Consider the following 15,518-nt stretch of genomic DNA (forward strand, 5'->3'; position numbering starts at 1 on the left):
GCTTGTGGTGCATATGGAAGGAAATGAGAAATGTTGCTCATCATCTTTCTGCCAGAGCTCAGCAATCATTCTTCTTCTCCCCCTTTTCTGGCGGTAATGGGAACAGCAGAGGATAGGTCATATGTGTCCCAGTCAGTCTCACAGCTTGCACGGAGATGATAGATTGATGGTGCCATTTGTGCTCACCAGTGACAATTCTGAGCTGTGAGGGTGAGCGTGGATTTGTGGCTCAACCACTGAAAAACAGATAGTTCTGACAGCATCCCTAGATACGGTACAATAAACTCTGCCAGCTTTCCATTCCCCTGTCTGTGTAAAAGTCTGAAGTTTTTCTGATAGTTACCAGCTAATACCTGGTTCTCCGGCACAGATTAGGTCCAAGGAAAGTCAAGCCACAAAGACTTTTCATGTCTAAAACATACATTTGGATTTTACTAGAATATAAATTTTACTAATATAGACTGGATTGGGGACCATATACCAAAGAAAAGAAAAAAAGAGAAAAAAAAAGGTATGGGTTTTACATGAAATGGATCATTCCTTAAAGTATATTCATGTTTTATATCCTTTTTATATGCACAAACACACTCTCTTTTGCAAAATTGGACAAAATACCTCAAATGTTTTTATTTTTGCCATCTATGTGCACTGACAGAATAATCAACTGAAGAAATTTGTTCAGAGACTTTTTTTTTTTATTTTAATTGATTTTTGGAGAGAAGAAGAATGTTAATTGTCATGCAAAACATGTCTAGAAATTCAAGTCATAAAGACTTTTCACATGAGTAAGGGTTTGTGGGGTAGACCTGCTGAATCTGAATTCTCTAAACCATTATATATTAGAGAAAGAAAGGAGTTATAGACCAGAAACTTCAGCTGAGCCTTTGCTATATTGTCACAATTGGAACCAAGAGCTTGGATAAGATTTTCATAAGGGGCTGGATGGAAATACCCAGTACACTAATTACAAAATATAATTGCAGTTTCCATTTAGTTTGATTGATTTCTTACACTGTATCTTTGTCTTCAACAACACAATGTCATTATGTCTCCTTCTGGTAGGCCTGTTCTCCCCCTTCCCAATAAACCCTGTTTGCTGGGTAATTTTCTTGTCAGCATTGGAGGTGGAATGAAATATGCTTAAAGCCAGTTTGACTAATATAGCAAAAGGGACCTAATGGGATGGAGGGGGAAGAGATTTCAGCTGACTGAAGCCAAGGCAAAGTTTTTTGACTGTTGTGAAGTGCATTTTGAATGTTGCAGCCAAACCACAGAATGCTTAAAAAAAAAAAAAAAAAAAAAAAATCGGGGAAGTGAAATGCTTTACTCTCTCTTTTTTTTCCTTTTCTTTTTTTTCCCCCTTTATGTAATGTTCCATTTCTCCATTTATAAAGCAGCACAGGCTGCTGATTGAATGTTAAACAGACCTGAGCTCCCTCCTGTCAATACTTGCAGATTTATTAAGCCTGTTGGGCCAGATCCACAGCTAATGGAACTGGCCTCATGCCTTTGAAGGCATCATAATCAGCAAGATTATTCATTTTTGTTGTTTGTTTCAAAAATAGTAGCTTTTGTAAGTCATTCACAGGAATAAAGCTTCACAATTCTAATTTAAAATGGAAAAGCTTTGAATTCATAGGCTACCCAGGGAACGCTTTGATGGCCAAATCCCAGTGTGTCCTTGTGTGAAGCACCACATAATAACAGTAGTCTTTTTAAGAGAAATGGGTATACTGGACCTGAATACTGTCATATTATTAGCTTTATTTCTGGACCCATGATGGCAGGCATAGATGCCAAAATGCATGTGAATATGTTGACCTTCTTGAAGGAACAGGCTTTCAACTGATTTTTTATTTTTTTAAACTGCAGGTGCATGGACCAAAGGTTTTTTAATATGTGCAAGCTTGACCTTAGATTTCACTTTATCTAAATAGTTCATGGGACTGGGGAGAGGTGAGGGAAAAGTTATCTCGTGCCCTGGCATATAAACAGCTTAATTGTTCTGGGCATCTGCTGTTGTGATGAATGATGAGGAAAATGGTAGTGTCACATGTAAAATCAAAATTTAAAAAAGTGACTGGAGAGGCAAATAATAAACAGGAAAATATGCCTGCGGAAACACCATTTTGTGCCTTAGCCCAGTACATCAATACTTGAGTCTGAAGGTTTTGGTTCAAAAATTGCCTTGCATATAAAAGAAGGTAACTTAATAAAGCAATCATGCCTCATCTTTTCCTTCAAACCAGTCAGATCCTTAGCTGTGGGATGGAAGCTGTGCTTGGGTGGCTTTGCACATGTGGGCCCTCAGAAGGCCAAGCTTTAGGAGACTTGAGTGCTTGCAGTTTGGATGGGTCCTGCCAGAGGGTCTGTGATTATCAGTGGAGGACAAATGGTGGAGCTGGGTCTGAGTGTCTCATGGCAGGTCTCACAGGAAGATGGCCTTAAAGCAAGGAACACGACCTGCATTCCCTGAGTCTGTTGGTCATGTGCTTATCACTGGACCCATTCTTACTAGAAGTTCCTAATACTTTGCCAGCCTTAGGGAAATAGGAAGAAGGAAGATTTTGCATGTAATAAACTTTTCAAGTTGAGTTCTGGCAGATAAAGGGTAGGCAAGGAGACATTTTATTGATGACTTTATCTCTTATTCCCATCTATGCATTTAAAAAGGGTTCTTGATGAGCTGAGGCATCCATTGCTGTGTCCCATGTGCAACGAACGGAGGAAATGTCACAGCCAAGTCATTGCGCAATGCGGTCAGAAGTTGCAGCGTGTCACTGATGAAGGGTTAGCTGTGGAGGTGATGTATCTGTCTACCACAATCCCACTAATTGAAAAACCATCTCAAATTAGTGATCTGGAAGGAAGCCTCTTCCAGCATGCTCTGCTTATGTTTTCCAAAAGCTTGTCCATGAAATGGTGTGCCAGGTGTAATTGGGACCATGGATTTTGGAAGAAAAGCACCATTACAAATAGGACTGCTGAGTCACTCCACTTGTTCTTTTTTATTTTTGGTTCTTTCCTTTTTAAAGTAACAGAGTCACAGAAATAAGGAGGGAGGACTTGTGGTGGTTGAAAAAGGAGAAAAAAAAAAATCTTTGTAGGAGGAGAGGAAAAAGTCCTTTTAATCACCTGTACGCTCTGCCAAAAAGGCAGTGTATTTGTTTGGAGTTCCTAGAAGCAATACTATAGCATCTCAATATACCAGCCTATTCTGAGCATGAGGGACCGTGCTGGAGCTTACCCTAAGGGGAAGGGCTTTACACTTTAGCGGTAAGAGCTCAAAATTGGAGTGTGTTTGTGCTTCTGCGGCTTGCTCCTGTAGAAGCAAGTCATCCAGTTTTCTGCACAGATGACGTAGTATAAATAATCGACTTTTGCATGTCACATGTAACACAGCACATATTTGAAAGTGCTTGTTGTTAGCAGGCAAAAAACAGCTGTTTGGTCTGTCCTCCAGTGAACTTTTATTAAGGTATTAGAGGAAAGATTTCTTACGGCATTAAATGCCAGAAAAGAAAACAAAGCAAAACAAACAGAGCTTTTTATTTATCTAAGTGGAAATTCACTAATATTCAACAGTCAAAGCACCCTCATTGAAAATGGCATTTTAGAAATTCCGTAAGGAATGGGGGCTTGTAAACTGAGCCATGAATTTTCCATTCCAGGGTTTTGACTTGGCACAGAAAGACGTCATGCAGACCGCAGCTGGCACCAGGCACAGTTAAAAAGATCTGAGGCTATTAGTGCCTAAACAGCCACTAGAAATTATATTACATGATGGAGACTGGCTAATATAATTGAGCCAGCTAGTTATTGTGCACATAATTTAATTATTTGACAAATTGCTTAGAAACATGGTGTTCTTGTTCCACGCTCATGCTGCACTCACAGTATTACAAGGCACAGAGCAGAGGAATTGCTGGTGGGTACCTAGTCATCTCAGCAGACAGATGCTTCTTTTTAGATTTCTGAATGTGGAGAGGTTTGCTGGTGGAGAAGTGGCGGGTAAGAGCCAAAGGGGACACGGCTGACACAATAAACTGGCTCAAAGATACCTTGTGCTGCTACAAGTGGGTACCTTTGGGACTTTAGGGGGACTGGGAGAGACGACCCTCTATTTTTCATGCCTCAACCCTGCAAGTCATTTGGACTTTGATTCCTGAGCTGTATGAGCTGAAGGGATCCCATGAAATAGTGGAGCAGATGTGAGATGTTTTCCCACTCCAAGACTATACCTTTCTCATGGACAGTATTCAGCACTCTTAGAAGTCAAGAAGAGAATTGGGGCCAAATTTTTTTATAGTTATGGATTCTAAGATAAGAACAAAAAACTCCTTAAGCTTTGTGTAAGAAGCCATGTAGCTCAGAGAAGTATTTTCCATGGCTCTGAAGACTTAGGTACACAACTGAGGACATTTCCCTCTTACAAAACATCTCCTATAGGCTCCTTAAGAATCTGAAAACCATCTGGAATACAGCTGTGCTGTGATAATGAAAAACAAATCCTACATCTTCCTGAACAGTACCAAGCTATTATGAAAAATCAAGTGTGCCACTATTTTTTGGTTAGTCTGATCCATCCTTCCAAAATTCCACAGGTTAAATTGTTTCCAAAAAAATTAGCAAAACTAGATACTTATTACAGAAAGATTATTCTAAATCAGGTGTGAAATGCCATTTTCTAGGAAGTGCAGCCAGACCAGTTTTACCAGGAGAGCAATCAGTCTGTGTAAGAGGGCAGTGCGGCACACTGTTTCTTTGGCTGAGTCTGAGCAGTGGGGCAGCTATGCTCAGTGGTGTATTTCTGAGTCCTTCTCCCCCTGATCGATCCCAGTGACCTGCCAACCTGTGGCTCCCTCTCTGCCTACACGTCTAGGTTTTCTTACATTAGCAACCCAGATGCATATCCAGTGCTGATTCAGATGGTGGGGTGGTTCACACTTGGATTTCATCCTGGCGTATGGGTGGGAGGCAGCCAGGAAATACAGCAGGATCTGGGAAGTGCTCCTGAGCCTTTCAGTTTAGCTATAGCTTTCATGTCTAGATTTGATGTTGTCGATCTTAACATCTGATTGTCAGCTTGAAGAAGTTATGGGATGAACGGAAAAAAATTACTGTCCTCAATTTTTCACTGTAAAAATAAGTCCTTATAATGGAATCTTCTTGAACTTGTAGTGAGTGGCTCTTACAGCTGAAACCTTTCTACTGAGCAACAGGACCTCTGGGACTGGCTGCATGGCAAATTGATTGACGATTTTGTGTTTTTTCTTCTTATGTGCAAGTTAACAGCACTGTCAATGGATTGATAGGTTTCCAAGTGGGATGGTATTAGCCTAAACTATGGAAAAAGCCTGTCATTCATTGCTGTTACACCCTCCTGTGAAAATAATCTTGACAGAAATTCTGCCAATTTTGTTTAGTACTGAATTTTCCCGCATTCAGTCTTTCTTCTTCTATAAAGAGAAAATTAAAAGCAACAGAATTTCTTATGGCTGAATTGCCTATGAAAGGTCACAAAATTTCCCAATACCTAGCAACACTGAATGTATCTTGGAGAACCAGACCTTACATCTGTGGTGGCATTGCTTCCTGACAAACCTGAATGCAGCGAGAGCATGAGAATACAGTGCAGGAATGGGCAGAGGCATCTGGCTTCTGAGATCCCCTATTCCCACCACAGCTGCTAAGATTAGAAAGACTGTGCAGAATTTTCCAGGGATTTTTCCATGGTAAATGATCTTTACCCAGGAATCAAACTCTGATCTCCTTCGTGGTAACACACAACTCTGTACACTCTGAGCACATTAACCCTTCTCTGGGTGCTGCTTGTCTGGCTGATTCTTCTATAAACTGTATTCATATCTTGAGCATATATATTGAGTGCTCTGAGCAGTGGGAAAGGTGTCCAGAGTCAAACATTTGTTTGCCAGGGTTAGAAAAAGCGCTTTCTTGATAGATATACAGTATAAGAAATCCCACCCATGCTAATGAAAAGCCCTGCACCAGAAGAGTTGCATGAATATGGGAGAGATTTTCTGCACTGTTTTCTTCAGATGGATTGAGGGAGTTCATGTTATCTGTGTCATGAGAATTGCTCCACTTAGGCAGCAAATGGAGGGTGGTTTCGGACTCATGGGAACCCGCGGCCTGTGCCTGGTCCACAAGCAGCAGGCAGTTCTGGCTGAGCCCCACAGCTGGATGACTGCAGCTGTTCCCCCGAAGAGAGGGCAGCGCAGCGATCTTCCACGCTAATTTTAGGGAGTGGATAAGAAGGCTGCTGCCTGATTTTGAGCAGTGATAGCATTGAGTTTTAGTAGTGGAGCACTGGAATTATGGTGCTGTGTCAGACTAACTGGCCATCTCGCCTGGAAACCCATTTTACTGACCCAGTGCCAGATGTGTCAGAAGAATATGTGCAAAAGCCCAGAACAGACGTTTCTTACCCCTCTAAAGCCACCTGGGCCTACAGGAGGTGCCTAATTACCACTGATTTCAGTGTCCTATAGGAAACTAAAGGGGACTCAGACACCTGCCTGCCTTTGTGGATCTGTGTCTGAATGACTGGTCTATGACTTCAAACAGGAGAACTCGATGGGGGAAGACAGGGTTGCCCCTTTCATTTTGTTGAGTCCTAGTTTAAGCCATGTGGAGGCTCTTCATATGAATGTCTACTGCTTTTAGAGTCTTACTAAGCTCCTTCTGCTAACAATATTGTACAATGTAAATTTGCTAGATTAGTAATGTTTAATTTCATAGTTTAATCATGTTTTGGTTTAGAAAAAATCCTTTATGTCTTTAAAAGGTGTTGTTTCACAGTTTGTAAGACGTCATCTTCTGTGTTCTGCTGTGAGGTAGCTTGCATTTGAGTGCCCATGTTATTTTTCCTGTAGCTGATTTTTTTTTACCATTTTTATGCTGAGTCCTCACAGTACGCTACACCATCAGCAGAGCCTGTGAACAAAACATAAAGGTAGAATGACAAGCCCTGACACCAGAGCTGTGATTATAAGTTATGTTCCTCCAGCTGGTAATGCAAGTAGTATGTGGCTTAAGTTGAAAAAACCACACCCCCACAACTCACCAACGTGGGCTGGATGCAGAATAGTAACACAGAGCAGTCTGCATCTAATCCCCACTGGGAAAAAAAAAATATTTGTCAACTCAGTTCAAACAGTGCATAAATTCGAGGGAACTGCCATCTGCTGACAGACCCTTCCCCCACCTACACTGCCTGAAAAATGTTCCTTATGGATATCTGCTCTGTGCAGTAGTATTCCCACCAACCTCAGTTCAGGCTCTGCTTTTCTCGTCTTCCTTTTTTTCCAGGTATTTCCAGAGAGTTCAGATTACCCGGGGCTCTTAGGCACTGAACTACCTCATTGATTTGTGGGACAGTCCGTACCAGCCCAAAGGCCAGCGCGTGTCAGCTCACTGCAGACTCAATAGCGCAGCAGGTTGTCAGTACTGTTGTCAGATCCCCATGTGCAAGTCAAAGCCCACACGGCTCAATTTTCAGAGGGACCAGGCACTCCCAGCTCTTGCTGACTTCCATGGGGAGTGAAGAGTGCGCATCCTCTCTGAAAAACTAACTTTCAAACAGAAAAATCTTGCCAGGGAAAACATAAGGAATAAAAATGTAGAAACCTTGAAATGGAAGTGGCTGTTAAAAGAATGCTCTGCTGTTTGGATGTGGCATTGTTCTGTTGTTTGCTTTTAAATAAGACTTTACACTGTACCTAGGGAGGGACAAAGGGAATTCTTGATGGAAAAAAAAAAAATCACAGGCAGCCATTTGAATTAAACACGGTTAGAAAGATATTTGGATGGATGCTACATGAAAGCCAGGTTAACAGGAACACAATTGCAATTAGATATCATCTCACTGGAGGAAAACCTAATGGCAACTTATGTCCTGTTGCTTTATGAAGATATGTCTGTTTTTATCCATGTTGTTGGGATAATGCAGCACGCGCTTCATCTATGGGAAAGGTGGGGAGGAACCAAGCCAAGTGCACTGTTGCTGATGGGAAGTTGACACAATCTTTCATTGCTGTCAGGGGCCTTAGATGAAGCCTTTTTCCATGTTTTGTGGTTGTTGGGGAGTTTTTGGTGTGGTAGCAATGTTCTCTTTTCTTCATTACGGCAGGCCACCCCTTTTAAGTGAATCTTTGGGCACTATATACGGCTTTGGGGATGGGGAGGGCAAAAAAAACCCCCTTCATTTACCCAGTAGAGCAGTCACACATGACAGATTCATGCCTGCAGCACTCCTAGATTTTATCTGCTCACTAAATTTTATTTCCCCTCTGTGAGTGTTTATATTGCTTAGAGACTGCCAAGGTTCATGTTATTCATAAAAAAAAGTGGAGGTTTATTAGGTATTGCATCTCTGTGATTCTTTGGTGTTTGAATGTTAATGAAGCTTTGTATTCTCTAGAATAGTTAGAGGGGTGGATCTTAGCTCTGGCTTGGCAAAATATCCGGGGGTGGATTTTTCTTCCCTTTCCTCTGGGTTTTAACATATTTGTGACATTTCATCCCGGAGCAATTTTACACTATGTATCATCGTGTCTAATATTGTGTCACGCTGTAATTTTGCAAGTGCATGAAAGGGCAGGAGGGAGGTGACAGTGGGCTCAATTACACCCAGGAGGGAGGGGAAGGCTCAGCGGAGGGACCTGCTCCTGGGAGGTAATGAATTGGGTGTCAGCACTTTGCTGGAGCAGAGCAGCAGAGCAGAGGGGAATTTATTATCTTTAGGGACTTGGTGGGCAGACAAGAGGAAAGGAACCAGTCTCATCACATTATTAATGGTCATTTCCATAGGCTGTGTGTGTACATTGGATTTAACAATACAAGAGAAATTCATTCTAGTCCCAGACAGCTCAGTTCTTTCTTTCTTAAAGGATAAAGGAAGAGCTTGACCACTTTAGCTGGCTCAGAGTGACAAGAGTTGAAGGAGACTTTGGTGGCCACTCTTGGAGAAGGCAGCCAAGGAGTCATTCAGGGCGAGGGAGATATCCCACAGTCCAGGGGCTACTCCCTTTTCACATCCTCTTCTCTAGGCACAGTCAGCCCTGAGGGAGCCCTCTGGGGTGGAGGAAACTGATGCAGAGGGGGAGAAAAGAACAAAATAGATGCCAGGGCAGTAGGAATTATATGTGCAGGAGGGTATGTGCGCCTGCATGTAGGTGGCTTTAGTTAGCCCTGCTGAGAAAGGTTGTATTCACTAAAATTGGCTAGGGGATGAGCAGCTTCTTAGTTCACAGAAACAAGAGGTGCTTCTCTCTGAGTGTCATTCTATGCATTCTCGGATAGTATTCTGTGTAATTTCAGTGCCATTTGTCTCTTCCTTTGCCCTGAGCCCTAGTTTGTTCTTTCGGGTTAACCCAAGCAAGAGTTCTTCATTCACTGTACATTGTAATTAGGGCAGAACAGCCACACCAGAAAGCTGAATGATTCATATTTTCTGAATTTTTGGCCAGGACTGCTGTCTAAACATTGGTTTTGGTAGAGCAACATGCACATCTTGCTTTAGTGCCGTCAAACTAACCTTGAAGGGGAATTGTGGCATTGTCATCTTTGTAATGCTACTGAGATTGTTATCCAAGGAGCTGCCAAACCTATCATGCTCTTATTTTAAATGGGGAAGAGTTGATAGCCATTTGACTTGTCAGAGCTGGGTTGTGATGCATCATATGGGAAAGTGGTCTTTTTCCCTGATCTTTCATTGGAAAAGTAGACAGTGTTGGCATACTTAATCCAGGAAGTCTCTTCTTTTTACTATTTTTTTTCAAAGTGACATTTTTGCATTTTTTCAGGTGTAATCTGACTTCTTTTGGGGGCAGAAACCATGGCAAATTCTGTTTCCATCTCTCTGGAATCCAACTGAGGCATCTTCCTCTGCAACAGTATAGAAAGGGAGATTGCTTCCTTGGGTTGGGAACCTATGGGCTATCATAATACCAGCCAAACTTTCCATTCAAACTTGCATGCAAATCTGCGTTGCTGGAGGAGAAGTGGAGGCCCTATTTTCTTCATCAGACTAGTGAAATCCATACAACTGTACTACCTGTCTACCATCTACCTCTTTAGTGCACTAGGACTCTCTTACACATGTCCTTTGATGAGATCCAGCAGTACATGCTTTTCCCTTTGAATCTGCCCTTTGCTTAATTGACCCCTTTTGCAGCAGACTGGGACTCACGGAGGAGGTTAGTATGAATAATTATGCTAAAAGGAGGGTCGGAGCTTCAGTGAACTATTCATCTCTGGGAAAGCCCATTAGCCCCAATGTTCTTATCTTTTTATACGTTATTCTAAAACATTCTGACTTAACAATGAACTTACGAATCTCTTCTGCTAGACGTAATCTCCATCCCTCTCTGTTTCCTGAGATTTGAACTGGATGTGTTGGGTCAAATTTAACAGTGGATGTAGATTTAACTTCACTCTTTCTTTTCCTCTTCCTTAAAACAGCCACCAAAATTGTAGCTCTGGATGTTCCAGCATTGCAGGTGGCATTGCCAGGACTTCTTTAGCTTCTGTCAGTAATAGTCCCAAAGCTCTATGTGTTTAGGATTAAATCTCACCAGGCAGCACATCTTTCTGCAGGACTGATGAGAGTCAGAAGTCTCTTCTTGCATTGTAAGCAGTTACAGTGGCTTCTTTGAGTCTGAGCAGCGACTGCATATCATATAGGTTCTCAGAATTATAGCTGCTACAATGACCAAAGCAGAGAATCAGAGCAAAATTCAATGTGAATCAATATTAAGCAATTATTATATCTTCATTGTTATATTACTAATATATAATACTGTTATATTAATAATATTAACAATATTTTATTGATGAGTTCTGAGATGTGCCCAAACTGCTCTTCATAAGCTGCTGTTCTCTGTCCAATATACTGGAGAAATTACCTCTATTTCCCCACTTTCTACCATCACCACTCTCCTATAAATTTCAGTGAAGGAACAGCTTCTACCTTTACGTACTTAGACACCCATATGAAAAAATAAAGATGATTATGACATAACTGTAACAACAAAAACGTGGCTGGACAAATAGCTGGATAACTAGATAGAGCTGAAAAATGTGTTGTTTTTCCTTGCTAGGGCAGTAAGTGATAATTACTGCCTTTAGTACATGTAGATGCAGCCCCTAGATTTTTGGGGTGGGGGGCACTGGAGGATTCTTCATGAGGGTGAGAACATCCCTGGGTTGCATGGTGTGGCTGCATGCATCATGCGTGCAGGCATGGGATGTTAGCCAGGGGCAGGTGTGCAGTACCTGCCTCTTCATACCATTGCTGTTCTCAGTTGAGAGGTCTCAGCGTGACCAGTGGTTGGGGAGAACTTGCAGCCCAGGACTGGGCTCCTGGTGCCCTGGTGGGAAAGTGGAATTCAGGAGCAAACAGACTGAGGTGGGGGGAAGTAAAACCCCTCATTAATCCCTATCCTACAGTAAACTCACACCTGGCCTCAACCTTTTGCTATAGGAATTTCATTAATGTAAGCTCCCACACTGGCTCACAGAGCACAAGAACGTTGCAGTCTCTTCCCAATGCAGGCAAGCATGTTGCCCATGCAACAGTTTTAAATGTTTACCCTATTGCTGTACTTGCCCCATTATCTCAGTGAGTGAGTTCATTTGATTATGAACTCCAGTTTGCATGGTAGCACTTGAGCCCCAGGGATTACGCTATTTTTTATGCCAATCCAGATTAGTGTGAGACAGCAGCCTCAGCAGAATGGGTTGCTGTAATTTAGGCAATAGAAGTACAAAGCCTTTTACCCTGCATTTGCTGAATACCAGCTGGGACCAAGAAAGATTTGGGGAAGGGGAGGAGGGAGGTGGGGCTGATGCTGATGCAGATGTTTGAACTATAACATGCATTTTAGTGGAACTTTGCTGATGGAGCAAATATGAACTTGAGCCTCTCCCTAGATGAACAAGAGTGCATTTGGGACCCTTGCTCATTCCTTAGGGAGGATACAGCTCAGCTAAAATCACGGATCAGGGGCTTAGTCCAAACATTTCAATGAGGCCAACAAGTTCATTTAATGGAGACATGGATGTTTTTTAGAGAAGGGAGCTGCAGCAAAGAAACAAAACTGTTCAGCAATGGGAACAGCAGTTTGGGAATGGGGAGGGGAGGAATATTTGAGCCACAAAAAGCTCATTGTGTCAGGTGCCTCCAGCACTGGCATCTGGGAGGCTTGCAGAGACAACGGCCATGCCTGCAGCCTGCCTACTCTTGGACATACTGTGGGATATGCTGGCTGGCCTTTGTCAGTAGTTGTGATATTTTCCTTTTACAGCTTTGATAAATAGAGAAGGATTCCTTTTCTACCACCCTCCCTTTCGCAAGCTACTCAAGGCAGAATTTAACCTTGTAGCATCACCCAGAAAGCACAACAAGGCATGTGTTACAAAGGCTTTATCCTTCGTACTTGCTCACCTACCTCTGCTATCAGAAAACCAAGATCTTGCCAGGGCTGTAAGGCAACCTTATCTGCACAGATGGGACCATGCGTGTGGACTGCGGGTGGCTGCTGACTGATCCTGCTGGGCTAGCAGATGATGCTTTTTGGTGAACAGCTGAGAGCATGGGAACACAAAGCCTCTGAGAACACCAAATGCCTTAGCAAAGCCCATAAATTCGCAAGGGGTTAAATGCAAGAATATGCATTACCGAAGGCCTACGGGGGGGCAGGGGAAGAAGCGACGTCAGAATTCAGGGCTATTGAATATAGCATTCATTCAATTACCATGCTTAGTTAAGTACTACACAGTGGAGTGAAGACTGCAGTCTGTTAGGATGGATGTTACTATAAGTCATTTAATTATAAGGTTGCTCATATGCCATTTTAACATATGTAGAGTAATATTATCCCTCTTTTGTAGGTCACTATCCTCATAAGTCTGGCTCTTGCATTCCTTGCCTGCATAGTGTTTCTTGTGGTATACAAAGCCTTTACTTATGACCACAGTTGCCCAGATGGATTTGTTTATAAGGTAAGAAACTTCAGACAGATGAATTGCCTGAGATAATGATAGACTCTAATTGACTACATGGTTACAGTCTAGTCTGCTTTTTTGACCAGGCCAAACAGAACATTTGGCAAGAATGTGTTGAAATGGGAAAAGTGTTGTGGGAAATGTGGACTTGCATCTGCCTCTGTCAGCTACTGTTACATTGTAATTGTTGGGATTAGCATTTGGTGAACACTACAGACAGATGTTCAGGAACAATCCCTCATATTTGTGAATGGATTTATTGCAGCTGGAATACTGCGTTTGCTTCCCACACATTCAAGAGACTGAGGTTTACTGGCACGCATTTTAATGCAAAGCAAACGCCCAGAGTGCTGGCACATGTGTCCTTTCTGAAAGAAATCCAAATTCACCCGCATAGTACACTTTTTGAGGTGCTTTTCAGCCTCCATCAGGAACAAAACCATATAACTTAATTGCTTAAACCCTTTTATCCAGGGGGTTTATATCAAATATCCCCAGAGAAATTTTTGCCTGGTCTGTTGACATTTAAAAGAAAAAAGTTTGCAAAATAGTTCACTGACAGCTGTGAATAAACTCATAAACTCACAGGAGTCTTGACTACATGGGGGATAGTCTGTGAGCTGGAAAATAAAGTAAGCACATTGGTGTATTAGTCATTGAGAATTATTCTCTATAAGTGGAGCTGGGACTGAATCATGAATTTCAGAATCAGATCCAAACCTGAACTTCTGAAAAGATTAAAGGTTTTGGACTCAGATTTTGGCTAGTAACATTGAATTGGGAGTTGGGTTATCTCATGGTTTAATAATAATTGCTCCTGAGGCCCTTTATGGCCTTGATACTACTTCCACTCTGGTCCAACATTCGTTACTATTTGATTGTTCTTTTATAGTTATTGCGAAATGAATTGTTTTATCTATGCAGTTCTTAGCATACAAGTGTCCACACTAGAGCAGAGGAGACTCATTGGCAGTGACCACACAGACAAGAAGCTCTGAAAAGGGCTGGCCAGTTGGGCTACACTTCCTACCATCACCTCTCAAGGTGGTCATCCTACAGGTCAGAGATATCACACTGTAACAGAGCAGCATGTAAGCAGCTTACTCTGCCTCTGCCAGTCCTCTACCTGTCTGAGGATTAATTCTGGACTTCACTCTACAGAGCTTGCAATCCAGCACGTAATATGAGCAGCTCAACACGCTCTGCAAGGACTTCAGCAAGGGGCCTTAATCTCTGCATGCCAGTAATGGACTGAACTAGTCAGATCTTCATTTTACAGTCCCTGTTTCCAATCCATGAACGAATCAGCCTGCAGTCAGGGTTGCCAATAGCAACAGGTTTTGAAGGATGCTGACCGAGTCTTATCCGAGAACTTTGTGCATTCCCACAGCAGATGAAAAGCGGTAGGGTTTGCACAGACACGCTTACTGCAGCAGATCTGAGTCAAACATCATCCTTGCAAACAACTGACATTGAGATTTTCAGAATGACCTGAGCCTGATGGGACCTCTATTTACTTCTCTTGCTCTCTCCCTCTTTCTAGCATAAGCGGTGCATCCCGGCCTCCCTGGATGCGTACTACTCAGCACAGGATTCAAACTCCCGGGGCAGATTCTACACTGTCATCAGCCACTACAGCATGGCTAAGCAAACCAGCTCCCGGTCTGTATCTCCCTGGCTTTCTTCAGGATCGGTAAACCACGAAGCCAAGGCTGCCAAGACAGAAGGTCATTAAAGTTAATGAGTGGTGATGGGAAAGTGGGAGGGTGGGGAAAAAACACCATGTCTATACTGCATTGCTCTAGTTGAGAGAGGGCGCTGTGCTAACAGCATGACGAGAATAAATAAAACCCAAGTGCAGGAGTCATCTTAATGGATATTTCTTTTCGTGCATTGTTCTTGTTGATTTGTAACCGAGTCGAGCTCTTGTACAAAGGCATGTTTGATGTTGACTGTACCTTATAATGTAAAAATATTTTTAAATCATTGCTTAACTATTTGTTAGAAAAAGAAATTAAAAAACAAAAAAAGCAAATTAGATAAACAGCCAGAGAGGATAAAAGCAGCAAAGAGAATCCCACAAAGTTGTATTATTGCTGGAAAGTTGTGACATGGGTGTAACATGCAATGAAGGAATAGCTGAAATCATTTTGAGAGACGGGGTAGAGAGAACCTGTTACAAACCACATTGCAGTGTTGTTTAGCTTGCCAAAGGGTGGGGGGGGGATGCATTTTGTTGCAAATTGAATCCAGTATCAGCATTCATTTGCTGATGGAGAAATACATGCATCCTCTCCTCCCTCCAACACACACACACACCTGTGCACAGAGGCCTAAGTAAATCCAGAAAGATTTAGGCATTTGTAACAAGCCGTCACTGTGCTGCTGTTCTTGGGTGGGTTTTGCAGATCACGTCCTGGTTGGTATTTGGACATAGCACAGGGTGGGAGCAGAAAGAGGCCACTGTAGTGAAATCATGAATGTATTTC

The 15,518-nt window shown here is 42.4% G+C and overlaps 1 protein-coding gene across 1 annotated transcript in view; it reads left to right on the forward strand.

Annotated features, from left to right (window-relative positions):
* Positions 1 to 14,768, forward strand: part of NSG2 (neuronal vesicle trafficking associated 2) — a 37,078-nt gene extending 22,310 nt beyond the window's left edge. The window contains exons 4-5 of the mRNA XM_067304839.1: positions 12,916 to 13,026; positions 14,573 to 14,768. Coding sequence (XP_067160940.1) covers positions 12,916 to 13,026; positions 14,573 to 14,764 — 303 coding nt within the window. The 3' untranslated portion in view covers positions 14,765 to 14,768. The remainder of the gene's footprint in view (positions 1 to 12,915; positions 13,027 to 14,572) is intronic.
* The last annotated feature ends 750 nt before the right edge of the window (positions 14,769 to 15,518 follow it).

This window comes from Apteryx mantelli, chromosome 14 (genome assembly GCF_036417845.1).
Source record: "Apteryx mantelli isolate bAptMan1 chromosome 14, bAptMan1.hap1, whole genome shotgun sequence".
NCBI classification, from domain to species: Eukaryota; Metazoa; Chordata; class Aves; order Apterygiformes; family Apterygidae; genus Apteryx; species Apteryx mantelli.